Here is a 27,099-nt window from a genome sequence, read left to right on the forward strand (position 1 = left end):
TTATAATGTAGTGGTGAAGAGTCCAACCACTACAATATTCTTCAAAGGAAAAAAAATATGGTGAGACTCATCAGGTAAGAGAGAGGGATTCATTGCTAGATTTTGTTAAATATAAAAGTGATCTATTCCAATATCACCATCTGCACAAAAGTAAAAATGGTGGGTTTTGTTTATTTTTGTAATATGAAAAATCTTCAAATAAATACATCTGATTCTAGGTGGGAGAAGTGGAGAAAACAGTCAAAACATCACACTATACTTAAAACTTGCTTTATTTATACATATTCATAAATGATATATGGGATGGAAATTAGTACATTCTATAAATACACAAACAGCTAACAGTAAGCATAATTATGACAAGACGATTTTGGGAAGGGGTTAAAGAGAAGAAAGGGAAGTAGATACTTCAAGTGGTAAAAGATTCAAACAATGACAACATGATTGTTTGAACTACTGACCTGTTAAAAATTGCTAATGTTATGTGCAACTCGGATGAAATACTGTACTGAGTGTCAACACATTACAGGTTAGGCTAATACTTTTGAAAAGATTTTATAAAACACTGATTTATCAATGTGCTTATCCATTGGTCTACAGCACATTCAACACTTCCAGCATGTGGTTTAAATGATGTAATTGGAATACAGTGCAGAGACTAGGTGTTACAAAGGATTTAAATTTATGTTTAGAAAATAAGGGTTGATTTCTTCTCTTTCCCCAGCCCATGTTTAGTAACTCAAACAACCAACATTATGCAACCATGTATGGTGAACCTTTTCAAATTTTCACCTTTATTCAAGTAAAAATGTTTGAATTAATTAACTTTCTTCTGCTGACATCAATTAAGTACTGACTGAAAACATGCTCCACTTGACAAAGCATCTTTTAAGCTGTCAAATAACTTAACTAAAATTAGTTTAAAAAATTACATGTAGTAAAATGTGTATTCTACATTCTTCACTTAGTGTTACCAACAAATAACTGCCTTAGTTTTTGATGTAATTTACAACTGTGTATAGTCTTATATCATGCAACCACACTGTAGTCCTGATTGTTGGACCAACTTTTAAACTGCTTCATCCACAAGCTACAAGCAGGTTTGAAGAAAATGCTTCCAAATATAAACCTACATTTGGAACTTTGTTTTTCTGCAGTTAACAAGACCCATTTGTGGCACTTACAAATAAAAATTGCAATTAAATTAAAAAACATGAAAAACAGGTTATTCAAAAATTTGAGATGGAACATTCCCTTCCCTATTAGGACCTGTACTAGTAACATTCAAATTAAACAAACTATATATATTTTTTAAAAAATCTGCAGGAATATCAGGGTTCAGAGATATCTCATGAACCCTTCAAATTGTTACTACCTTGTAACGTTTTCCTATTAACATATGATGTAAAATTCTGGCAAACAGCACAATAATAGCAAGATAGGCAACATAAAAAGGAAACTGCATTACAAAAATCATCAGGCCACTACAGTGATCTACCATTCTAAACGTAACAATGTCCGATCAGTTTTTTTTTACAAATTTGATGTGTATTACATTTTACCTCAACACAACATAGCAATTATTTCTTTCCCTTCCTATCACTTTAGCCACACTGATGCAATTAGATAGTTCTCAAATAACCCAAATAAAATAAGATAAAAATGACCCATCAGAATTAAAGTGAGGGAATACACAAGGCAGAAGGTGATTCATTATTTTTTTAAGAAGTGTGGGTATGTGTAACCATATGGCAAACATGATTTTTGCTCCTGGAAGCTACTTTTATCTATTAATTATGTTTTCATAATGTTAGAAATTACTGTGAAATAATCTGGGTCAAATTGATTGCACAGAGTGATGATCCATAAACTTCAATTATCTTGGTTTTATTCCAAGTTATCCTGAGATCTGTCACTTCTGATCAACAGATAAATGTGTGGCTTGGACAACCAGTTCCACAGGTACAACCATTTGGTTAATTTGGCACTTTCACTACATCTACAGACCAATTTTATTCAGTTTAACAACTGGTTAAAATTCACATGACAAACTTATACACTTAATGATGCTTAAAAATTTCAAAATGAAAAAATTCAGTTTGGCAGTGAAGGAGAAGGAACAGGAAAAATGTTAAATTAAAATGTTGGGTGGGCAGGGGGAAAAACATAAAAGGAAGGAGGGGGTCTTCAACAAATTACATTGAAAAAAAAGTATAGACAAAGGTAATCTAGAATATTAAAATGAGTCAGGGGAGTGGTACCAAACCACAAATTTAAAATAGATATTAGGAAGAACTTCTTTATTCAAAGGATCGACTGCTTGCTTAAAAATGTAGCTGGATACTATGAAGAGTGTGTTTGGGTACTACAGAGACCAGCTTTAGTGCACCAAAAAGGCATTTTCTGTCTTCCTGTCCCTAACAATAAATGGGACACCGTCTGCAGCCATCTACAGTCACCCAAGAATATTTGGGTTACTGAATGCAATGGCAGGTACATTTTTTAAGAGTTCATAAAATTCTTAAATGTTCTGCCTTTTTAAAAAAAAACTATATAAAAAAGTCTGGTATTATACTAATGAATATCTTGAAGCAAGAAGGTACAAGTTACTGAAAGCGTAAAAAAGACAATGAGATAATAATGTGTTTTGGCTTCACTATTTTAAAGGTTCACAGAGTACTTACTAAAAAAAGGTGCACTTAATTATTAGAAATAAAAAGTTAATATTCCCAAAAAAGGAAGCTCAGCAACATGTATAATTTGCATCTTCAGTAACTCTGTCCCCCAAACTTTGGAGACTTGTGTTCCAATTCTATAGGAGAATGCTTTGGAGGGAGAGAAATTAAAACTTTTTGTTGACAAATATTGATAATGTAATCTTCTTTCACAATGTAATATCCTGTATAATTCTTAGAAGTTAAGTGTTACTTAGTAATGTGACAAACTCATCATGGGGTGTTACCAACAAAGCAACGAACATTGATTCTCAAAAGGGAAAGTGGATCTTTTAGTTATGTTTCAGCAGGGCTACCAAAGCTAGAGCAAAAATTAAAAAGACAAACAGTATTGTGGGGTGAGAGGAAACACATTAACCAAGTGTACTTTGATACTAATAAGAACTACACATGGAATCTTTCATCCATTTTATCCTTCATCTAAAATGAAATATAATATTCAACATTTTATGCTTTAATAAAACTTAGTTACCTGTAGAAGACAATAATGATCAGAACATTTGATAAGTTCAGTAACTCTATCACAGAAATATTAGTTATCTATTCCACTTCCGTGGTCATTTTTCCACATGCAGTGTATATTAGATTGGACCTTTTACTTCAATGGGAGTAATTATTCCTACTGTAATACAAAGGCACTTTCTCTTCCAGCTGCATTGCTAATTTCTATGAATACATAGAATCCTTCCACATTTCAAAACTCATAGGATGCAGTAAAGGAATACATTCTGTAAACATTAATATACCACACTGTACAATATGGACAGAAGAACTATGTATAAGATTTGAGTTTTTTTCAAAGTGAACATCTCTGCATTCATCAGATGAATGCGGTAACAGATTGAGTGCAACACTTCAGAGAAAGGGAAAATAATACATGTGCAAAATGTGCTTCACGAAAGAAAATAGATTAGAAAGGTATCTACACTAACTACAGTAGATTACTGTTAAAACAGGTGTATTGGCAGTCATCTGTTCAGATATCTACAAGGCACTAAGGGCAGGAATGATAGCTTTTGCTTCTCGATGAATGGGCCTTTTCTCAGTCCGGTCGGAATATAGGAAATTTTGGTAAGAACTCTATTAGTATTACCTGTAAAGAACAAGAAAAGTTACTTGTTTATAAACAGCATTTGTCATTCAATATTCTACGGACTGCAGAATAAGGATCTGAAACTTTCAGCAGAATCGAATAAAATATGGGTAGTACAGGAATAAGTTCACTTCAAAAAGTTAAAACGTGGAATTAATATATGCTGGGACAACTAATACACTCGCAACACAATAACTCTCGTCCTGCATGTTGTACTATTCCAAATCAAGAACACAAGTGGGCAACTAGTCTCAGGCCTCTACCAAAGCTGTTCTTGAGACAGCCACAAAGAATCAGACAAGCGGGGGTGACCAGCCTACTGACTTTTGCTTCCTTTCCTTATTTCAATTCCAGGTCTGCTGCTAGTTAGCTAATTTCAATCAGGGCAGTGGTTATGGTGACCTTGATGAAAAATAAAATAACTCATCAGCCAATCCTCCCACTCTTGCTCGGTATCCAGTAAGTCCTGCTGGAAAATATCCTATGGATGTTATGCAAGGATAATTCAGACTCGGTGTGATGTCCTCAAAACATCCTGTTGACATTCATTGGCTAGGCTCAACATAAAGAATGACCATTGGCTGTGCCCATGAAATCATGTCCTAGCAAGAATCAGTGTCTTCAGAGGAGGGGAGAAAATTGGCAAAGCAAAAATGTTTTGTAACAAGGTCATCAAAAATACAGGTGTACTTACATATTCCATCATGTTACTGGACTCACATTTCCTTTTACTTAACTTCCAGTGCAAACCAAGCTAATCCCAAAACAAGAAACACACATTTAGCTGAAGATAAATAAAACTTTCCCTTAAAAATAAATCCTAGAGCGAGTGCTATATTAGGTAAGCCAAAGATTTCAATTTCCGAGGTAATTTCATTACTTCATTATATGAACAGTGAAGAGAAACTCCAGTAAAACCACATTTACTAAAACATCTGCCATTCAGAATATTAGACAATCAATATCTGAAAGTCTATCTTTTCAGTCTCACTACTCACTCTTCTATGCTGCTAGTGGTGATTTAATTGGTATTGCTATCACTGAATTGGGCCAAGATTATTCTTCCCCCTTCCCTGTACATTCAACAAATAAAGTATTCAGGTGAAGAACAACTTGCATTAATGTAGCAACTTTATCACTGGAAACATCTTAAGATGCTTTATAGAAAAACAGTAAGAGAAACAGATACAAAACCATGGGATAGAGATCAAAGAGCTGACTTAAGACTATATCAAAAAGATAGGTCTTTGGAAGGATTGTAATGGAGGACAAACAAGTAGAGACCATGGGGATTAATGAGGGAGTTGTAGAGTATGGATAAGACTACTAAAAATCCTACCAAATGTGGGACAAAGTGAGGGCAATTCACAGGAGGCCAAAGTTCAAGGACTGCAAGATGAGGGAATGGAAATAAGGCTGGAGGAGGTTGCAAAAGTAGGAATGAGGCCATGGTGGAATCTGAAGTGACAAGGAAATATGGAAAACAGCAAATGGGTGAAATGAGACTGTGCAGGACAGGATAACAGCTGCATTTTGGAAAACTTGAAATATACGGAGTGTGAACAATGGAAGTCCAGCAAAGAGGGCAGTGAGGTAATTAAGTATGAAGATAACCAAAGCTTGAATGAGGGTTGCAGCAGAGACAGGCAATGCTGCAGAGATTAGAGCAATCTTTAAATCACAAGCTATCTTTGTGGTGAAAATAATGAAGCCCAGTTCAGAAGGAATTGAGTATGATGCAGAGACTGCACATAGTTCAGCCTGAGCAAATGCCCAGGGCTGCAAATGACATCAGTATCAGCATTTTATGGCAGGTGCCAAAAATTAAGGCCTTAGTCTGCCTAAGGTTTAGTAGAAAGAAGCTGTGACTTGTCCAAGATTTGATGACAAATAGGCAGCCCATTAGCATGAAAGTGGTCATGGCATTAAGAACAAAGGTATAGAGGTGGAGCTCGTTGTCAGCAGTTTCAGCATATATACAAAAGCTGATTCCATGCCACAGATATGTCTGAGGGACAACATGTAGTACTTGAGGAAGCCAAGAAATCAATCCTTGGAGAAGGCTAGAGAGGACTGTAGAGAAGAGACGCCATTGTTGGAAATGCATCCAGACAGACAGGAATGAAACCATGCAAAAGCAGCCCAACGGGGAAGTAGTGAAGGAGAATGAAATAGTCACTGCTGCTGAAATGTGTAGCAGGAATAAACACCCACGGTTTGAGTCATATCGGATGTAACATGTGACTTCAGCAAAGGTCCACTTCAATGCAGTGAAAGTGGTGAAAGCTGGACTGGACAGATTCAAACAGGGTTTTAGGAGAGTTGACCACATGGCTGAACTTAATCGTGTCAACATGCTAAATATGTCAGCATCCCTCCTATAGTTTAGTTTTCATCTTCTCTCTCCTTTCTAAAATAAACTTTCCACAATACAGAGATCTGTACAAATTATTAACTTTGTCAGAGTAGACAGACAAGATGGAGATGACTGAATTCTCCCTTAATGCAATATGATAATTTTGAACCATATAACATTAGAACTTGGCAGTGAGAAAATACAAAGAATATCTTGGGACATTTAGATGAACGATTCAATTGTGGCTTTCAAAAGGGATTTTGGTAATTATCTGAATAGAAAAAATTTGCAGGGCTATGGGGAAAAGGCAGGGGAGTGGGACCAACTGAGTTGCTCGCGCAGAGAGATGGAACGGACACGATGGCCTCTTTGTGTTGTAACTGTTCTATGATTCTTTCAGGTCCAAGTGTTACAATGTACAAGCAAAATATAGCGCCACCATGTGGACTTACTGGTTGAAAACCTTAACTTTATTTAGAATCTTCATCAGCACAGTTACTGGCAGGTTTTGCCAAATCATAACAAACAACTATAGTACTTATTTATACACTTAACACACATGGAAACACTTCAATTTTCTCACCTTGTGATACAATCTGTTGTTTTCCCATTCTAATAGCTTTTGTATTGATCTTCTAGTCTGAAAAACATTAAATGCAAGATTTTCTTTGAGCATTATACTTCAAACACAAAGCATTTCCACAATAAAGTGGCAAGGTATTGCAATAAAACAGAAGATTTAGTCATGTGAAACGTTATCATTTTGCATTTTGGACTTCTGATTACAACATATAGAAGGTAGTCCATCACAAACTAAGTTCAAACTTGCCCAACTTGACCTATTCAATCAGCAACTTTGGAATAGATGGAAACTAGTCTCCATAAAAATGATACCAGTGTATGAATTAACATAAAATTTCACTGTCCAGTTTTTCTTAAAGATTAAAAATAGATATCAAGAGGCTGGACACACAAGTCAGCACCTCCAGTATCGGGATTTCAGGAAAGCCATCAAGCAGGCACAGAAGTTTAGATATTGCCTGCAGAATGAGCCACATAATACATCTCCTAATGAAGAATTACAAAATTGAGTTGCAAAAATGCTTTCCAGTCATTTTTGGCAGCAGATACATTTGGATGCAAGCACTGTTATAACTTCTTCACTTGCAGCTCCTGTATCTGGTGCAGTTATACAACAGCAATGAATTCAAGGCCACAGGTGAGAACTGATGCTTGCATTTAACTCCTTAAAATGAAAGAAAGAATGACAATTCTGCCACATAACTTGATCTTAAACATTCCAGGTTCTCAGTGTAGAGCAATGCAAGGAAACAAACATTACATTCATAATAGTGTGCCTTTTGGCAAATCTGCCAGTGCACGGGCAAGCTCCAGCGTCCTCAGAATGCGTCCACAAATTTTCCAGGATCAACTTGAGCATGCAAACGTTGACATCACGGTGCGCTGCGAGTGAGTGATGGGGCAAGCGAGCCATGGGGGATAATTGAACGACTGGGTGCGGTGGGTAATTGAAGCCATGAAGTGTTGTTGCGGGCGGGGGGGGGGGGGGGCGGCGGTAAAACAAGCCGCGATTGAAGCGGCAAGCAAAACAAGAGGCAAGCAGTTGGTTAGGAGGAAGCAGGGAGAACAAGCTGTGGGAGGAGACAAGCAGCGAGTGAGGAAGGGTAAAAGTTCTGAAGAAGGGTCACTGACCCGAAATGTTAACTCTGCTTCTCTTTCCACAGATGCTGCCAGACTGCTGAGTGGTTCCAGCATTTCTGGTTTTAATTTCAGATTTCCAGCATCCACAGTATTTTGCTTTTATATAAGGGTAGAAGTGGTCATTTTGGGGTGAACAAAAAAAAAGGGAAGTTTGCACTTTTTAAACTGACTTTGTCAATGGACAGTTTATTTGCTTTTCTGTGCAAGATTGAGCAGAGCCATCTTCATTACTTGCAGCTGCCAGAGACTATGACAGTGATGTTTCAGTCAATGACACTGCATTTACGCATGTGTGTGTACTGCGCCATTGTGTTGTTAAACACAGTCTTCAGAATACCAAGATGCACCAGGGGAAAACTGCATATGACTCTGCCACTGTTTTTAAAATTAATCAGGTACGAATGGTAAAAAAACTGATACTAGCATTAAAGTCAGACTTTTTGATCCAGCAGCAAGAAGCTTTGCACAGTCTAATCAACATGACCAAAAGTGCACAAATTCCTGATCGGTGTATTTCCAAAAAAGCAAGCAGTGATGTCAGAGGGCAGCAGGTAGGGATTGCTTAGTGAGGATTAGGCATTTAGAAAAAAAACTAGGGCAGGGAAACTATAAGGTACTATATTAAATTTATACATTAATTAATGAACTTTCAATCAGGTTAAGTATGACAGTAAGGGAATTAATATTAAGAGTATTAGCACAGAGCAAGTCACGAGGCATTAATTAAAATTAATTAGTTAATACAAGATACTAACTAGATTCGAAAAAAGAGGGGCTAGCAATTTTTTCTTAAATCATGGATGGGCAGCTGAGACTGGTTGCTTGCAATTCCCTGTGCCACGTGGGAACTTCAGGACACTTAAAGTGTCTTGGGGAATCACGTGTGTAGGAAGTGTCTCCAGCTGCTTGAGCTCGAGCTCAGGACTTCAGAGCTTGAATTAGAATTAGAACATTACAGCGCAGTACAGGCCCTTCGGCCCTCGATGTTGCGCCGACCTGTGAAACCATCTGACCTACACTATTCCATTTTCATCCATATGTCTATCCAATGACCACTTAAATGCCCTTAAAGTTGGCAAGTCTACTACTGTTGCAGGCAGGGCGTTCCACGCCCCTACTACTCTCTGTGTAAAGAAACTACCTCTAACATCTGTCCTATATCTATCACCCCTCAACTTAAAGCTATGTCCCCTCGTGTTTGCCATCACCATCCGAGGAAAAAGACTCTCACTATCCACCCTATCGAACCCTCTGATTATCTTATGTCTCTATTAAGTCACCTCTCCTCCTCCTTCTCTCCAACGAAAACAACCTCAAGTCCCTCAGCCTTTCCTCATAAGACCTTCCCTCCATACCAGGCAACATCCTAGTAAATCTCCTCTGCACCCTTTCCAAAGCTTCCACATCCTTCCTATAATGCGGTGACCAGAACTGCACGCAATACTCCAGGTGCGGTCTCATCAGAGCTTTGTACAGCTGCAGCATGACCTTGTGGCTCCGAAACTCGATCCCCCTACGAATAAAAGCTAACACACCATATGCCTTCTTAACAGCCCTATTAACCTGGGTAGCAACCTTCAGGGATTTATGCACCTGGACACCAAGATCTCTCTGCTCATCTACACTACCAAGAATCTTCCCATTAGTCCAGTACTCTGCATTCCTGTTACTCCTTCCAAAGTGAATCACCTCACACTTTTCCGCATTAAACTCCATTTGCCATCTCTCAGCCCAGCTCTGCAGCCTATCTATGTCCCTCTGTACCCTACAACATCCTTCGGCACTATCCACAACTCCACCGACCTTCGTGTCATCCGCAAATTTACTAACCCACCCTTCTACATCCTCTTCCAGGTCATTTATAAAAATGACAAAACAGCAGTGGCCCCAAAACAGATCCTTGCGGTACACCACTAGTAACTAAACTCCAGGATGAACATTTGCCATCAACCACCACCCTCTGTCTTCTTTCAGCTAGCCAATTTCTGATCCAAAGCTCTAAATCACCTTCAACCCCATACTTCCGTATTTTCTGCAATAGCCTACCGTGGGGAACCTTATCAAACGCCTTACTGAAATCCATATACACCACATCCACTGCTTTACCCTCATCCACCCGTTTGGTCACCTTCTCGAAAAACTCAATAAGGTTTGTGAGGCACGACCGACCCTTCACAAAACCGTGCTGACTATCACTAATGAACTTATTCTTTTCAAGATGATTATAAATCCTGTCTCTTATAACCTTTTTCAACATTTTACCCACAACCGAAGTAAGGCTCACAGGTCTATAATTACCAGGGCTGTCTCTACTCCCCTTCTTGAACAAGGGGACAACATTTGCTATCCTCCAGTCTTCCAGCACTATTCCTGTCGACAATGACGACATAAAGATCAAGGACAAAGGCTCTGCAATCTCCTCCCTGGCTTCCCAGAGAATCCTAGGATAAATCCCATCTGGCCCAGGGGACTTATCTATTTTCACACTTTCCAAAATTGCTAACACCTCCTCCTTGTGAACCTCAATCCCATCTAGCCTAGTAGTCTGTATCTCAGTATTCTCCTCGACAACATTTTCTTTCTCTACTGTAAATACTGACGCAAAATATTCATTTAACACTTCCCCCATGTCCTCTGATTCCACACACAACTTCCCACTACTATCCTTGATTGGCCCTAATCTAACTCTAGTCATTCTTTTATTCCTGATATACCTATAGAAAGCCTTAGGGTTTTCCCTGATCCTATCCGCCAATGACTTCTCGTGTCCTCTCCTTGCTCTTCTTAACTCTCCCTTTAGATCCTTCCTGGCTAGCCTGTAACTCTCAAGCGCCCTGAGCCTTCACGTCTCATCCTAACATAAGCCGCCTTCTTCCTCTTGACAAGCGCTTCAACTTCTTTAGTAAACCACGGCTCCCTCACTCGACAACTTCCTCCCTGCCTGACAGGTACATACTTATCAAGAACACGCAGTAGCTGCTCCTTGAATAAGCTCCACATTTCGATTGTGCCCATCCCCTGCAGTTTCCTTCCCCATCCTACGCATCCTAAATCTTGCCTAATCGCATCATAATTTCCTTTCCCCCAGCTATAATTCTTGCCCTGCGGTATATACCTGTCCCTGCCCATCGCTAAGGTAAACCTAACCGAATTGTGATCACTATCACCAAAGTGCTCACCTACATCTAAATCTAACACCTGGCCGGGTTCATTACCCAGTACCAAATCCAATGTGGCATCGCCCCTGGTTGGCCTGTCTACATACTGTGTCAGAAAACCCTCCTGCACACACTGGACAAAAACTGACCCATCTAAAGTACTCGAACTATAGTATTTCCAGTCAATATTTGGAAAGTTAAAGTCCCCCGTAACAACTACCCTGTTACTCTCGCCCCTGTCGAGAATCATCTTCGCTATCCTTTCCTCTACATCTCTGGAACTATTTGGAGGTCTATAGAAGACTCCCAACAGGGTGACCTCTCCTCTCCTGTTTCTAACCTCGGCCCATACTACCTCAGTAGACGAGTCCTCAAACGTCCTTTCTGCCGCTGTAATACTCTCCTTGATTAACAATGCCACACCCCCTCCTCTTCTACCATCTTCTCTGTTCTTAGTGAAACATCTAAATCCCGGAACCTGCAACATCCATTCCGGCCCCTGCTCTACCCATGTCTCCGAAATGGCCACTACATCGAGATCCCAGGTACCAACCCATGCTGCAAGCTCACCCACCTTATTCCGGATGCTCCTGGCGTTGAAGTAGACACACTTTAAACCAAGTTCTTGCTTGCCAGTGCCCTCTTGCGTCCTTGTAACCTTATCCCTGACCTCACTACTCTCAACATCCTGTACACTGGAACTACAATTTAGGTTCCCATTCCCCTGCTGAATTAGTTTAAACCCCCCCGAAGAGCACTAGCAAATCTCCCCCCCAGGATATTGGTACCCCTCTGGTTCAAGTGAAGACCATCCTGTTTGTAGAGGTCCCACCTACCCCAGAAAGAGCCCCAATTATCCAGGAAACCAAAACCCTCCCTCCTACACCATCTCTGCAGCCACGTGTTCAACTCCTCTCTCTCCCTATTCCTCGCTTCGCTATCATGTGGCACGGGCAACAACCCAGAGATAACAACTCTGTTTGTTCTCGCTCTAAGCTTCCACCCTAGCTCCCTGAATTTCTGCCTTAAATCCCCATCTCTCTTTCTACCTATGTCGTTGGTGCCTATGTGGACCACGACTTGGGGCTGCTCCCCCTCAAGGATCCCAAAAACACGATCCGAGACATCACGAACCCTGGCACCTGGGAGGCAACACACCAACAGTGAGTCTCTCTCGTTCCCACAGAACCTCCTATCTGTTCCCCTAACTATGGAGTCCCCAATGACTAATGCTCTGCTCCTCTTCCCCCTTCCCTTCTGAGCAACAGGGACAGACTCTGTGCCAGAGACCTGTACCCCATTGCTTACCCCTGTTAAGTCATCCCCCATAACAGTATCCAAAACGGTATACCTGTTGTTGAGGGAAACGGCCACAGGGGATCCCTGCACTGCCTGCTGGTTCCCTCTCCTTCCCCTGACGGTAACCCATCTACCTACTTCTTTTACCTGAGGTGTGACTACCTCCCCATAACTCCTCTCAATAACCCCCTCCGCCTCCCGAATGATCCGAAGTTCATCCAGCTCCAGCTCCCTAACGCGGTTCTCGAGGAGCTGGAGTTGGGTGCACTTCCCGCAGATGCAGTCAGCAGGGACACTCTTGGCGACCGTTACCTCCCACATTCTGCAGGAGGAACATACAACTGCCGTAACCTCCATTCCCACTATTCTAAATTCCCAACAAATCTACTGAAAAACCCAGGGGCAGCTGGAGTTTCTCCAGAGCATTAGGAAGAGTGAGAGTTTCCTGGATTGTACTTTACAGTAGGTGGTCACCCCACAGGCAGTGAGATAGTAGATTGGGGAGGGGGTGGTTTGGCTGGCATTCAGAAGAGTAGGAAGAGTCCGAGAGGTGTGCCACTCTCAAATCAGTACTCAGCAATGGAGACTGCTGGGAGTGACGACACCTTGAGAGAGTGCAGACAGGATCATGGCATCAAGGGCAAGGGAATGCACAGGAGGTTACAGCAAAGAGTAGAAGTGCAATCGTTATAGGAGATTCCATAATTATAGACAGGTATTTCTATAAGTCACTGAGCGTCCCCCATACCAGAGTAAAGGAAATCACGGAGAGGGTGCAGAACATTCGACAGGGGGAAGGGAGTGAGACAGAAGTTGTGGTACATGTCAGTACCAATAACAGAGAGGGCAGGTATTGGGAAGTCCTACTGTCTACTGTCAGGTTTTCAGGGAGGAGGTTATAATGTAGGACCTTGAAGGTATTAATCTCTGGATTACTCCCAGTGTCATGCACTAGTGAGAATAGAAAAAGGAAGATAGGGAGGATCAATGTGTGGCTTAAGGCATTGTGCAGGAGGGAGGGCTTCAGATTCTTGGGGCATTGGGAGCAGCTCTGGGCCAGGAAGCACCTATTCAAAAGGATGGGTTGCAACTCAACAGGACTAGGACCAATGCCCTCGCAGGCAGGTTCACGAGTGTGGGTGGGGGAAAGTGTTTAAATTAAATTGGTAGGGCAATAGGCACCAGAGTATATAAAGTGAACAGGAATAAAAGTGCATAAAAGAATGAGTGTCAGATAATACTAGAGAAGCAAATAGTATCATATTAGATAGCAGACTCAGGAGGACTACAAAGACCTGTGTGTAAACTGACTCAGTGTGGTGAATAAAGTTGGTGTAAATAGCTCTGTGGGAGTATGATGCAATGGCAACAGAAATGTGGCTTAAAAATGGTGAGGACTGGGTGCTTAATATCAAAAGGATACAAAAAAGTGTGTTCTGAAAAGAGGAGGAAGGGAAAAGGGAGTGAGGTTCGCAAGCCAAAGTGTTATCATTGCCACAAAATGGGTCATCTTCGTTCAGAGTGCTGAAAATTGTGAGGTAAATACATAGGACTTGTTGTGGTACACAAAGCTAATGCAGAGAAAGTAGCTCTGACTGAGAGTACAGCAGACCAGGCTGTAGCTTTAATGGCAGCTGTAAAACCAGATACAAAAACTGAAGTGAGTGTCGAGGTTTAGAATAAGATACCCGAAAGTTATAATGAATTTTTGTCGAAGGAGAAAGTAACTCCAGATCCTTTAACTGAGGCAGGAAAACCTATTATACTCAGGGATACAGGAGCAACCCAAACAAACATTCTTGTTGGGGAAAGGTATAACATTTCCACCAGAGAGCACCTTGAACGCTAAAGTTTTAGTTAATGGAATTGGCGGGGAGTACATATGCCTAGAAAGTGACTTAAAATCTGGGATGGTAACAGTTTGCCAGTAGACAGAATTGATCTACTCCTCGGAAATGATTTGGCTGGATCAAAAATAACAGTTTCTCCGATGAAGACAGAGGAACCAAGTGAAGTTAAAGAAACGGAACAATTACAGGAACAAGTTCCAGGAATATTTCCTGCGTTTGTAGTCACCTGAGCAATGGCTAAACAGGTTCCATTGTTGGAGGTAAAAAGTAGCACCGCAAACAGATAGCCAAGTATCTGAAAACTTATTTGAGGATTTAGATAATCCAAATGAGATGTTTAGCAGATCTTCTATCATTGCAGCACAGCAGGCTGATCCAGAGTTACACAGATTGGCACAGATGGCTCTGACAGAAGCCGAGACAAAAGGAGTTCCAGAAGGCTATTATATGGAAAACGGGGTTTTGAGGAGAAAATGTAGACTGCCTCACAGGCCTGGGGACAAAGAGTGAACAGTTGTTGAGCAGATAGTGGTATATATCACCAGGGATTATTAAGGTTAGCTCATGACATTCCTTTTGCAGGAAGTAGCGAGATTCAGAAGATTAAATCACGTATAAGCCAACATTATTACTGGCCAGGCCTGACAAAGGAGACGACAATTTTGTAGGACATGCCATACCTGCCAAATGGTGGGAAAAACATAACCTATGAAAAAACCGGCACCACTCATTCCCATACCAGTGATTGAGGAATCATTTAGCAGGTAAACTGCGTAGGACCCTTGCCAAAAACAAAAGCGGGACATCAAAGCATACCTATCATGGATATGGCTACTCAATTTCCAGAGGCCATTCCTTTGAGGACAATTACAGCTAAAATAGTCGTAGAACAGTTAACCCAATTCTTTAAGATATGGATTACCACTTGAAGTTCAATCGGATCAAGGGTCTAATTTCATGTCTAAGATATTAGAAGTCGTCGTAGGCAATTTGGTATCAGACAGTTGAAATCTTCAGCATATCACCCACAGTCACAAGGAGTTTTAGAGAGAGGTACCATCCAACCCTCAAAACTATGATTAGAACATACTGTCACGAATATCCGCATGACTGGAATAAAGGGCTAGTTTCAGTCATGAAGTAAGAGGTCCTCTAAAACTCAAAAGACATATTCTTAGAACAAAGGAAAGAATCTTCGATACTAGACTTCGGTGTTCTGAGAAAGGCTCACAAAAGCTTGTGGTGTGGTTCAGGAACACCTTAAAGCATCCCAAGTGTTACCTTTCACACCTGGTTGTATCTCGGGGTCTTTTACTGTCTTCAGTTGGTCTTATTGTAACAGGGTTTAATTTTAAATAGTATTTTGAGCTCCTCCTTGGTGAATCCTTGTTTACCACTTTCCAATTATAAGGCAAAGAAATGATCATAAACAGGCTCCCTTAGGTTTAAAGAAGAAAAGTGAAATTTATTAAACCTTAAACTTAAACTCTAATTCAATGTGCAAGTTCTCCCTGTGTCTGCGTGGGTTTTCACCGGGTGCTCCGGTTTCCTCCCATATGCCAAAGACTTGCAGGTTGGTAGGTTAATTGTCCATTATAAATTGCCCCTAGTACAGGTAGGTGGTAGGGAAATATATAGGGACCGGTGGGGATGTTATTGGAATATGGGATTCGTGTAGGATTAGTATAAATGGGTGGTTGATGGTCAGCACAGACTCGGTGGGCCGAAGGGCCTGTTTCAGTGCTGTATCTCTAAACTAAACTAAACAGAAGAGTTTTGCTTACTGTGCTTCAAGCTCACTGTAATCTTTTTGTAGGTAATTCTTGTTTTTCGTTGGGGCCCAGTATTCTTCTTGAACCTTGTTCACTGTAGGAGACTTTTCTCTCTTGGGGCTGATGCGTCTTCAATGGCTCTTCAGTTCCGTGAGAAAGAGATGGGAGCAGATAGGAGAGAGATGTTCTCAGTCCAGGAGCAAACAGCTTTGAGTTTTAAAACTCTGTGGCAAGTTCAAATTCAAAAAACTCCAACTGCCAGTTGGTCATGTGACTAAACAGATCGGACCAGGTCTTCTGTGTATTGGGGAAGCAGGGACTGATTCCTTTGTTCCAACACTGTCTGCAAGTATGCAAAAAAAGGTCCTTCTGGCGAGGGGCCTGGCAATTGCTTGTGATAGGCCCTCTTTTCTTCCCAGCAGCAATTTTAAGCTTTGATGTTCATGTGGCAAAGTAATGTGTGCCTCATTCTTGGCAGGTGGGGGCCTGCATGACACAAGTCAATATGAAAAAAATGGGCAGATAAGAATGTAAAGACCTGCAATTTTCACCAGGGGATGAAGTATTAGTGTTGTTACCGTTACAAGGGGAATTAAAAGCATGGTTCAGTGGCCCATATAAAGTGATTAAAAGGGTAGGCAAGGCAGATTACTTGATTGATACCTCTGATCGCCAGAAGAATCAGTTGTGTCCATCAATATGTTAAAAGCAATATTATCGCAGGGAGGTGGATAAGCCAGTACAAGTATGTCAGGTAATCGGGACTCTGGAGAAGGAAAAGGATAGGTGAGAATGAGGCAGAAAGAGGCTTAGACAATTCTCAGATTGAGCCTCCAATTATCAGGTTAGAGAACACAGAATGGATAGGAAAATTGGACAACATGCTTTTGGACTTAAAAGACCTAACCAGGCTTTTCACAACATTTAGAGGAGTCTGTAGGGATAAGCCAGGATGTACAACCTTAGCCACACATGTGGATATAAGGGAATCCATTCCTTTAAAGCAACATCCTTACCATTTAAGTTCAGACAAACAAACCCAAGTAAAAGCAGAAATCCGATATATGCTGGAAAACAATTTGATCGAACCTAGTCAAAAGTAGCTGGAGTTCACCAATAGTTCTAGTACCTAAACCTGATTTAGCATAGACTACAGAAAGGTCAATGCGGTAACGAAGGCAGACTCCTACCCAATTCGCGTTTAGAAGACTATCGACAGAGTGGGCAGTGCTAGGTTTCTTACCAAGATTGACCTGTTAAAGGGATACTGGCAAGTTCCTGACTCCTCAAGCCAAATAAATATCAGTTTTTGTAACAGCTGACTGTCTTTACCAGTGCCGGGTGATGCCATTCGGGTTAAAAAATGCCCCAGCCACTTTAGTAGCCAGTGTTCCCAACTGTGTAGTGTACCTTGATAATGTACAGTAACACTTGGCAAGAACACCTAAACCAGCTAAAAATTTGGTTTAAAAAATTGCAAGCAGTGGACTTGGTGATAAATCTGGAAAAAAACAAATTCGGAAAAGCAAGAGTAATTTACTTTGCACACATAGTGGGATAAGGACAAGTATTGCCAAAAACAGAAAAGGTACAGGCCTCAGTAGAGCTCCCTATACCTAAACCTAAATGTGAAATAGTGAGGCGGTTAGGAATGTGCTGTTTTTACAGGAAGTTTGTATGGAATTTTAGTGCTGTAGCTGCTCCATTTGCTACATAAAAGGAACAAAAGTAGTACAATCAGATGAATGCCAGGCAGCTTTTAAAAAGCTAAAGACAATCTTCAAATTTTGCTAAATCCTTCAAAATAGCGATCAATGCTAGCGACCTGGGGGTTGGTGCAGTTGTACTGCAGGATGACAAATCGGGCAGAGAGAAGCCAGTAGGCTACTTTCCAAGAAAACCAAATTGCCATCAAAAAAATCTATTCCACGGTGGAAAAAGAAACATTAGGACTTTTGCTAGCTCTCAAACATTTCAAAGTATATGTCCGCCAAGACTATAAGGAAATACTAATATACATAATCCATTAACATTTGCGCAAAAAAATTTAAAAACCAAAATGCTAGAATATTTAGATGGAGTTTGTTGTTACAGCCTTATCATTTGAAAATTGTACATATTTTGGGGTAAAACAATGTCATCAGTGACGCTTTGTCAGGAATTTATCCATGTTAAAAGTTATATGGGTGGCGATGGTACAAAGAAAAATTCTGTAAATTATCAGCAGAGTGAATGAGGGCATGAATGTGAAAAAATTTTGCATTGATCAGTTTCTATTTTTTGCATTGTAACGAAATGCATGTTTAAGAATGGCATTTCATTTTGCCAAGGGCGGAGGCGTCATGGAAGTGTATTTTATTTCTGTTTAAAACAGTGCTCCCTTAAAGACCACGGGGGCACACTGTGCAGATGCACTGGTGTGGGAAGGAGGGATCATATGGTGTACTGTAACTTTTAACAGTGTAAAAACCAGCTAAAACCAGTCTGAACTAGAGACAAACGAAGCATGCTGTACATTGAAAAGAAGCTGTATCTCAGCAGAGAAAAATCTACATTGAGCTCAGACTGTGTTTGCCTGAGGAGGAATAAACCCCTGAAAAAGAATAATTTGCATTGTTCTCGGCAGTAAATTCCATTATACTTCAAAACTCTAAGAAGTTTGTTACAGAAGTGACTCTCCTTATTGCCTATTTGTGTTTGCTGGAATTTTCAGTAACGCTTTTACCAAAAGACTGCTGATTTTTAAAAGTCCAAGTAAACCTATTGCTGTGTTTCCCCTTGAAAGAAACATGTGATGCCTGCTGCAGCTGAAATACTTTGAACACCTATCTATTAAAAAAAACTTTTTTTAGAATTTGCCTGGAGTCTTCGAGTGGCATCTGGTTACTCTACTCTGGATTACCTCATCAACTGGGAACGTAACTTACCAGGACTTGCGACCCAGCTACTTATTTTATTCCTAAGAAACACTATTTTTAAAAACGGTTAACCATTGTTAGTTTTTGAATGTACGTGCACGCGCATTGGGAGACTTTAGGTTAAAATGAGAAGTTTTAAAGGTCTTTAGACATAGGTTTATCTTAAGTGTTTAAGATTTAGTTTAAAAAAAAATAATTTGTTGTTGTCTAAAGATACCTGATTTGTTGCATTTTATTCTGGAGGTTCATAAAAAGTGTTTAATTTGGCCCTTTTCTGGTTAGGTGGGAAAACTTTAATACGCTGCGACCTGTGGAATATTGGGACTGAATTGACAGTGCACTGCTCCCACCTCAGTCGTAACACCATGCTTCATGTCCTCAGCTATGCAGCCAGATTTTAGAACTTCAAATTAGGTATTGATTTTTGACTATGTAATATTCATTCTATATCTGCTCTGCTACTCAAGCACTTCAGCACCTGGCCACTTGTAGAAAAGCACCATATATTGAAGATGTAGGGTCTACTGTATTCTTCTGCACTATGGAAAACTATGATCTTTTGAGGCAAGAGCAGAAAACTGGTTGTTGGACAACAGAATGGTGCAAAGACATGATTGTTGGAGAATATGGAGGATGCAAGCCGTGTTGCTCTACTACATTGCTAACTGGCTCTCAAAAATTGTAGTTTACTTTTATAGATTACATACACAATGGCATACTTACTACATGATACTGATTCAATTTTTAACAAATGGATATCAGCAGAACTGCTGCAACTGAAAGATCAAAAATATTTTGAAAATCAAATTCATTTAACAATTGCATTATTTAGTGAAGTAGTTCAAACCTTAATAAATACTCACTGATTTGCATTTTTAAACACAAAGGCACAATAATCAATTGATTTGGACAAACCACAAGTTTCAAATACTAAATGACAATTTAAACATGTCAAATATTAAAAACCAAAGTTAATAAAATTCCATTGCAATTTTGAAAGTATACTCAAGAATTATGGTAAATTTATTAGTGATTTTAAAATCAAAGCTATAGATGCTAATTATTTTGAAACTCAGTTTTCTCAAACAATTCCTTCCTTTTTCTCAGTAAGTGCAAATAAACTCCATCCTCCTGCAAGTTACATTAGATGCAGCGGAATCACTCAGGCACAGCAACTAAGGGTGTGCATGCTGCTTCAGGACCAAGATGGCTATATGCAAAAAAACTAAATTCTGAAAATTATTTACTAGATTAAAAGAAAAATTCCATCATGTTAACCATCTTAAAATACATTGTAGCAGTATGGTAATCAATTTATTTTCAATAAAAATGCTATAATCTTGTTAACGGAAAACATTACTCAGAAAAACTATTGGGAGAGGAAAGATTGTATCACCACCACTCTGGTTGGCAAAATGCCTTTCAGCATAGTGAAAATAACCCTTGGAATGTTGGAATCAGCTTCTTATAGTGAATCAGGGGTTTTTAGCCATGTCAGCTTAGCTTATTTTGTAGTATCAGCTCAAGAGTCAGAATGATCATGGGTTCAAGCCCTACTCAGAACTTAATTACATCATCTGAAGAAATGGGACATTGTTAAAGTCGATATCCTTCAGAGGACGTTAAACTTAAGTCCCTTCTGCCTATTGGGGCAGACGTTTGAAGAAAAGCAGTAGTCCTCCCCCAATCAACACCAAAAAAGATCAACTGATCATTGATGTTTGTGGCATCTTATAGGGAGCAAAATGGCTGTCACATTTGCCTATGCAATGATAGTCGCTGCACTTCAAATTCATTGTATAAAAAACTATCCAAAACGTTTGAGAAAGGTGTAGGATAAGCACAGTCCATTTTCCTTTTCTCAATGGCATCCATGCAGACCTTCTCTGGTCAGACGCATCAATCTGCAGTAAGATGAATATCATCTTTGACAGAAAATATATTCAGTAATTTTTGTAACAGGCTTTAAGAAATACTTAAAAGTTAAAAGGTTATTCCCTCCGCCTCTCATTAGAAAGACCCTTAAGAGCACCAACAGTGTATATGATGGTCATGTAGCAGGTTTTCTTGTTCATTTTGGCAGAAAAGTGGTGTGAACACAATGGCAGCGTAATAGAAATATAAGTAAATGGGGTCACTCGAAGATTCACCAGAGTTAGGTTGGTCCGTCCAGGTCTTTTCTAAAATAACTACACTATCCCACTATACCAGCAAACTTAACGCAATCCACAATAGTTATCCATTCTTTAAAAACATGAAAATCATAAAAACTGAGATATATTATATATTATTCATTTTGTAGTGTTTAAGTCTTACTTGAACAGAAGTTACTAGGTTATTGAATATCCACTCAAAATAGAGAGAGGGCTATGCCTCATTTTTCTCACTCATTTGGTGTTCCACCATGAATCATCTCACCTAACAACAGCATTGACGGTGGTCGTAAAATCAATGCTGAAATACAAAGTTTGGTAGTCACAGAAGACCACTACATGGTGACAATCTGGCATCCAAAACTGGAGGACGCCATCAAGACTATCAGCAAGAAAGGTAAAATTCTAGATATGGTGGGTTTAAAAAGTATGTAGCATGAAAGTAGAAGGGAGGCAATGATTACTATGGAATTAAGAATTTGAATTGGAGTAGGAGAGGGAAAAAAAAAAGTTTTGATTTCAATAAACTGAGAAGTGTGGCATGTTTGGAGTTTAAGAGGAATAAGACAGAAGGTTCAAAGGAATAATCATAACAGTATTGATAAAATAAAGACATACAAGATTGAATTGAAGAGGGTGAGGAAGAAAGGGTGAACAGAAGGAAATATTTTAAAACTAGCATTGAGAAAAATTTGCAGCATTTTCTCATTTTATTTTTTTCCCCATCACATACTACTCTTCCATTTAATTTTACACACACAAAAAAAAACATTTCAGACATTATAAACTATTCAAGCTTAAGTGCTTATCATTTTCAAAATGAACTTTCAATTTTGCAACAATCTTACAATAAACTTCAAACCAGCTACATTCTATGTTTTCCAGTCTCTAACAATAGGAAAAGAAAAGTGTGGTTTTAAAGTGCCTCATCAGGTCCTCAGGTTGTCCAAAAGTGTTTTATAACCAACAGATTACTTCTGAAGTGCAGTCAGTCACTGTACTTATGTAATCAAAAGAGGAAAGTTGTGAAAATGGATGCAAATGCTGACAAAGGTACAGTCATTAATGATATCGTCCCAACCCCCACCACAATGCACCAAATTAAAGGCTATTTGTATGCAAAACTTTTGATCCAAACTATTTTACTACCAATTTGATTATTTGGCAGATAGGTCAAACTTTAGGCTTCAGTTTGAAAAGAATCCCTACACTTAACAGCTTCAGTTCTGCAAAGCTCATCTTGGTCCAATATTGCACTGTACAAATATGTTGATTAACACTCAAGTAGTTATTCAGTTCATGATAATATCCTAATGTAGTTGGCTTTTCAATGAGTGCAATAAAGTAGCTCATTGATTCATTAATAAAACTTGGTACAACAGAAGCCTAGCAACAGCAACAACCTTGTAACATGCGAGACAATGCTTTTATCTACTGGTTCCTATTATGCAAAGACTCTGCAAAGCAGTACACTGAGCCCAATTAGATACTTTGGCATTTGACTTGATTAACAACTTAGATAAAGAGACAGAGAGTAATGTATCCAAGTTTCCTGATGACACAAAGTTAGGTGGGAATAAAAGCTGTGAGGAGGATACAAAGAAGCTGCAAAGAGATATAGATGGGCAACAAGGTGACAGATGGGGTATAACGTGGGGAAGTGTGAGGTTATTCACTTTGGTTATAATAGAAAAGCATTTTTTTTAAAAAAGGCACGCAACTTTCAATTGTTGATATTCAGAGACTTGGGTGTACTTGTACAAAGCATACAAAAAGTTAGCATGTAGGTACAGCAAGCAATTAGGAAAGCAAATGGTATGTTGGCCTTTATTGCAAGGGAATTGGAGTACAAGAATAAGGAAGTCTTGCTACAATTGTATAGGGCTTTGGTGAGACCACACCTGGAGTACGGAGCACGCTTTTGGTCTCTAAATCTAAGGAAGGATATACTTGTCTTGGAGGCGGTACAATGAAGGTTTACTAGACTGATTCCTGGGATGAGAGGGTTGTGCTATGATGATTCAGAATGGGTTTGACAGGGTAAACAGAGGTTGATTCCTCCTGCCTGCGGAATCTAGAACATGGGCACAGCCACAGGATAATGGGTCTGAGAAGGAGGATAAATTTTTTCACTCAGGGTTGTGAATCTTTGGAATTGTCTACCCCAGAGGGTTGTGGATGCTCCATCCTTGAGTATATTTAAGACAGAGATCGACAGATTTTTGATCTCAGGGAATCAAGGGATATGGGGAGCAGGCAGGAAAGTGGAATTGAGCTGGAATGGCAGAGCAGAATCAAGGGGCTGAATGATTTACTCTTGCTTCTATTTCTTAAATTTATGTTGACTAGTCTGAAGAGTTAAATAATTAATCCTTTTGCAATTGTAGGCTTGCCTTAGGTGAAAGAGGATATAAAAACTTACTAAACTCAACAGGATCGGAGCAGACATGGCGCAAGGGAACTGTGCGAAGTTATTTATGTTCTACTCAAAACAACAGTGTTAGTAAAACGAATGCTTGCAATACTGCACAAAAAAACCTCAACCTAACATTAATAAATAGTCAGTAAAGACTACAATAAGAAGACAAAACACTCACTTAGAATTTGTAAAAGGGAAGTCATGTCTGACAAATTTATAAGTGCCTTGAGGAAATAATGGAGTCTAACATTAAAGGCAATGCATTGGGACGACAGTGAGATAATTGAACATAGGCATTTTTCATTATATGTGTAGACACAGGAACTTATAATGGAAGTGGTTGACAGAAATGCATACACAGATTCTAGATTTGTACCTCATTCTAAGGTATACCTGGTTCTGCTCCTGGCAGGGTTGGTCTCCTGGTTTGATGGTAATCATGGAGTGAAGGATGTTCTAGGTCATGAGGTTACGGAGATTGTGGTAGGACATAAATTTTGCTGCTGCAGATGGCCTGCAAGAGCTCATGGATGCCCAGTTTTGGGCTGCTAAATCTATCCTTTATTTATCCCACTTAGCACTATGGTTGTACCAAACAACAAGCTGCAGGATTCCACACAGTGGAGGCGAGACTTTACCATCATAAAGATTGTGTGGTAGCATCTCTGCCAGTATTATTGTGGACGGGTGAGTCTGTGACCAGTAAATGGGTAGAAGATCAAGTAGCCAACTTTGTGTTGATTTCTTCACCACATGATACAATTCCAGTCTGGAAGCTAGGACTTTCCAGAGCTTGGCATCCTCGTCACTGGTGGTGCACATTTAAGTCCTCCAACCTGATTGTGTGGTACATGTCCTGCTTCCCTCAGAGCTGCCCCCAAGTTACGTTCAATATGGGGGAAAATACGGAATCACGAGATGGGGGTGGGGGTGGTAGACGGTGATCAGCAGCAGGTTCCTTGGCCTTGACTGACCTGAAGCTATGAGACTTAATGGAGTTCAATGCTGAAGATTCGCAGAGTCACTCCCACCCAACTAGCAAAAACAAAAAGGGTTGGGCAGATAGAAATCATATGAAATTTAATGTTGAGAAATATGCAATGATGCATTTTGAGGGGAAGAAATATACACCAATTTTTTTTTTTTTTTATATTCGTTCGTGGGAATTGGGCGTCGCTGGCTAGGCCAGCATTTACTGCCCATCCCAAATTGCCCTGCTGCAGTCCTTGGACTGTAGGTACATCAACAGTGCTGTTAGGAAGGGAGTTCCAGGATTTTGACCCAGCGACAGTGAAGCAACAGTGATATAGTTCCAAGTCAGGATGGCGTGTGGCTTGCAGGGGGTGGTGTTCCCAAGCGACTGCTGCCCTTGTCCTTCTTGGTGGTAGAGGTCTCAGGTTTGGAAGGTGCTATCTAAGGAGCCTTGGTGCGTTGCTGCAGTGAACGTTTGCAGATGGGATGCTAATCAAGCCTTGTCCTGGATGGTATCAAGCTTCTTGAGTGTTGTTGGAGTGGCACCCATTCAGGCAAGTGGAGAGTATTCACCACACTCCTGACTTGTGCCTTGTAGATGGTAGACAGGCTTTGGGGACGTCAGGTGAGTTACTTGCTGCAGGATTCCTAGCCTCTGATCTGCTCTTGCAGCCACAGTATTTATATCGCTACTCCAGATCAGCTTCTGGTGAATGGTAACCTCCAGGATGTTGATAGTGAGGGATTCAGCAATCGTAATGCCATTGAAAGTCAAGTGAAGATGGTTAGATTCTCTCTTGTTGGAGATGGTCATTGTTTGGCACTTGTGTGGCACAAATGTTACCTACCAGTTATCAGCCCAAGCCTGGATATTGTCTAGGTCTTGCTGCATTTCTACACGGACAGCTTCAGTATTGCGCAATCAGCGAATATCCCTACTTGACCTTATAATTGAAGGAAGGTCATTGATAAAGCAACTGAAGATGGTTGGGTTTAGGACACTATCCTGAGGAACTCCTGCAGTGATATGGTCTACTCTTGCTCCTATGTCTTATGTTCTTAGTCAGGGTTTCTATTAAGCAACTACTGCTGAAAATGTATGTGTTGAAAGAAAATGGGTTCAGCTGTGATGCTGTGTAGTCAAACTGCTCATCGATACTTAAAGATCACACATGAATAATGGCTGCTGGGAAAAGATGCCAAAAAGGTGACTGCCACCTGTTGCACTTGTGTAACAATAAGAAATCAATGTCTTCATGAGAATGGGCAAAAGGTAGTTTAAAAAAAATGGTTCCAAGACTAGCTGCATTTCTAAAGTTTGCAGCAGCTTCCATTAATCAGTCCCATTTGCTTTAATCCGGTGTAAAATTGGTCTAATGTGTGAAGGATTAAAATTAAGTACTTACTCTTTTGTTAAGACAGATGACAGGCCACAGACTGCAGCCCAAGGTGCAACAGCAACACAGACAACCACACAGAAGCCACTTCACATTGATGGGAAGATTTTTCTTTAAACATCCATTTACCCGACCAATGCTCGTCTTGTACTCCTCTGGAGCCACCTACAACAAAAGAAAGCAGAACACATGATAAAAGAAGATTTTTTTTGCAAAGAGATTTCAAATCAAGTTAACAAATGAGTAAAACAGCTATTTGACAGATGGCTTTGAACCCAGTTTATAATTTTGAACTGCACGAGATCAAACTGAAGGAGTGTGTGCATGTGCACCTATATATTCATTCACATACACCATGAAAAAAGGCAACATTCACCATAAACGTGAAGCCAGAGATTACTTTTAAAATTCAAATACGTAATTTTCTAGTTCTCACTGCAGATTAAATTACTCCAAACTAAAATAGGAATTTGTGTTGTGATCATTTCTACTTAACAGAAACAGGATTTCAAAGCAAAAATGCCCAAGCAAAAATTGTATTTAAAGTTGTTAAATGCCACTCAATCCTTATTCCTTCTTTTAAACTTCAAAAAGCAGGCAAGAAATGCATTTAGTGACAATTCTCAATGTGATTTCCCTTCCCTGCATGTGTTATTGGACTAGTGGATCATTTTCTACAATAATCTTCATTTATGTTGAGATTTACAGTATTTTAGCATTTAGGAATGCAAAGTTTTTGATCTCTATCTCCTTCCTTTAAAACTCCAATTGGCTGCATGGATAATCAGTAATCTTTAAAAGCCAACCAACTAGTCTAAGAAACCACTCATGAATAGCCGCTACATTAAGCTTCTGAGGTGTAAGGTCACTCAGTATTCACAAATGGAACAGACATATACATCTGGTTTCACAAGTTAAAAAGTGAAGAGGTCAATTATCAAGTTTTTTTTTGTATTTGAGAGACTATGTATTTTTAAAATCAGGAAAAGTAATTGGTCAAATCCATCAACAGGTAGGGAAGCATCTTAAGGGAAGATTAACAATGGTTTACAAGATTAAAAAATGCTACTGAACATCAAATGTTAACATTGAAGTAAACAGTCTTCTAAAGAGCAGCTGAAAAGCTTGCAGGATGAAGGGGAAAAAGGCAAAGGCTCATTATTTTGCATAAAAATTCCAATCAAGGTCTAATAGAGCTATTTTTCTATTAAAGGTATATGCATTTTAATTTTTGTTGGTCAAAAAAGCTAATTTT

At 39.7% G+C, this 27,099-nt stretch overlaps 1 protein-coding gene across 1 annotated transcript in view; it reads right to left on the reverse strand.

Annotated features, from left to right (window-relative positions):
* Positions 1-201: 201 nt before the first annotated feature.
* chic1 (cysteine-rich hydrophobic domain 1) overlaps positions 202-27,099 on the reverse strand; it is a 51,151-nt gene continuing 24,253 nt past the window's right edge. Inside the window, exons 3-6 of the mRNA XM_068047353.1 lie at positions 25,854-26,009; positions 6,768-6,824; positions 4,523-4,582; positions 202-3,828 (exon numbers count right to left, since the gene is read on the reverse strand). Of these exons, the coding sequence (XP_067903454.1) occupies positions 3,778-3,828; positions 4,523-4,582; positions 6,768-6,824; positions 25,854-26,009 (324 nt within the window). The 3' untranslated portion in view covers positions 202-3,777. The remainder of the gene's footprint in view (positions 3,829-4,522; positions 4,583-6,767; positions 6,825-25,853; positions 26,010-27,099) is intronic.

The sequence above is a fragment of the Heterodontus francisci genome, chromosome 15, assembly GCF_036365525.1.
Source record: "Heterodontus francisci isolate sHetFra1 chromosome 15, sHetFra1.hap1, whole genome shotgun sequence".
Classification (NCBI taxonomy): domain Eukaryota; kingdom Metazoa; phylum Chordata; class Chondrichthyes; order Heterodontiformes; family Heterodontidae; genus Heterodontus; species Heterodontus francisci.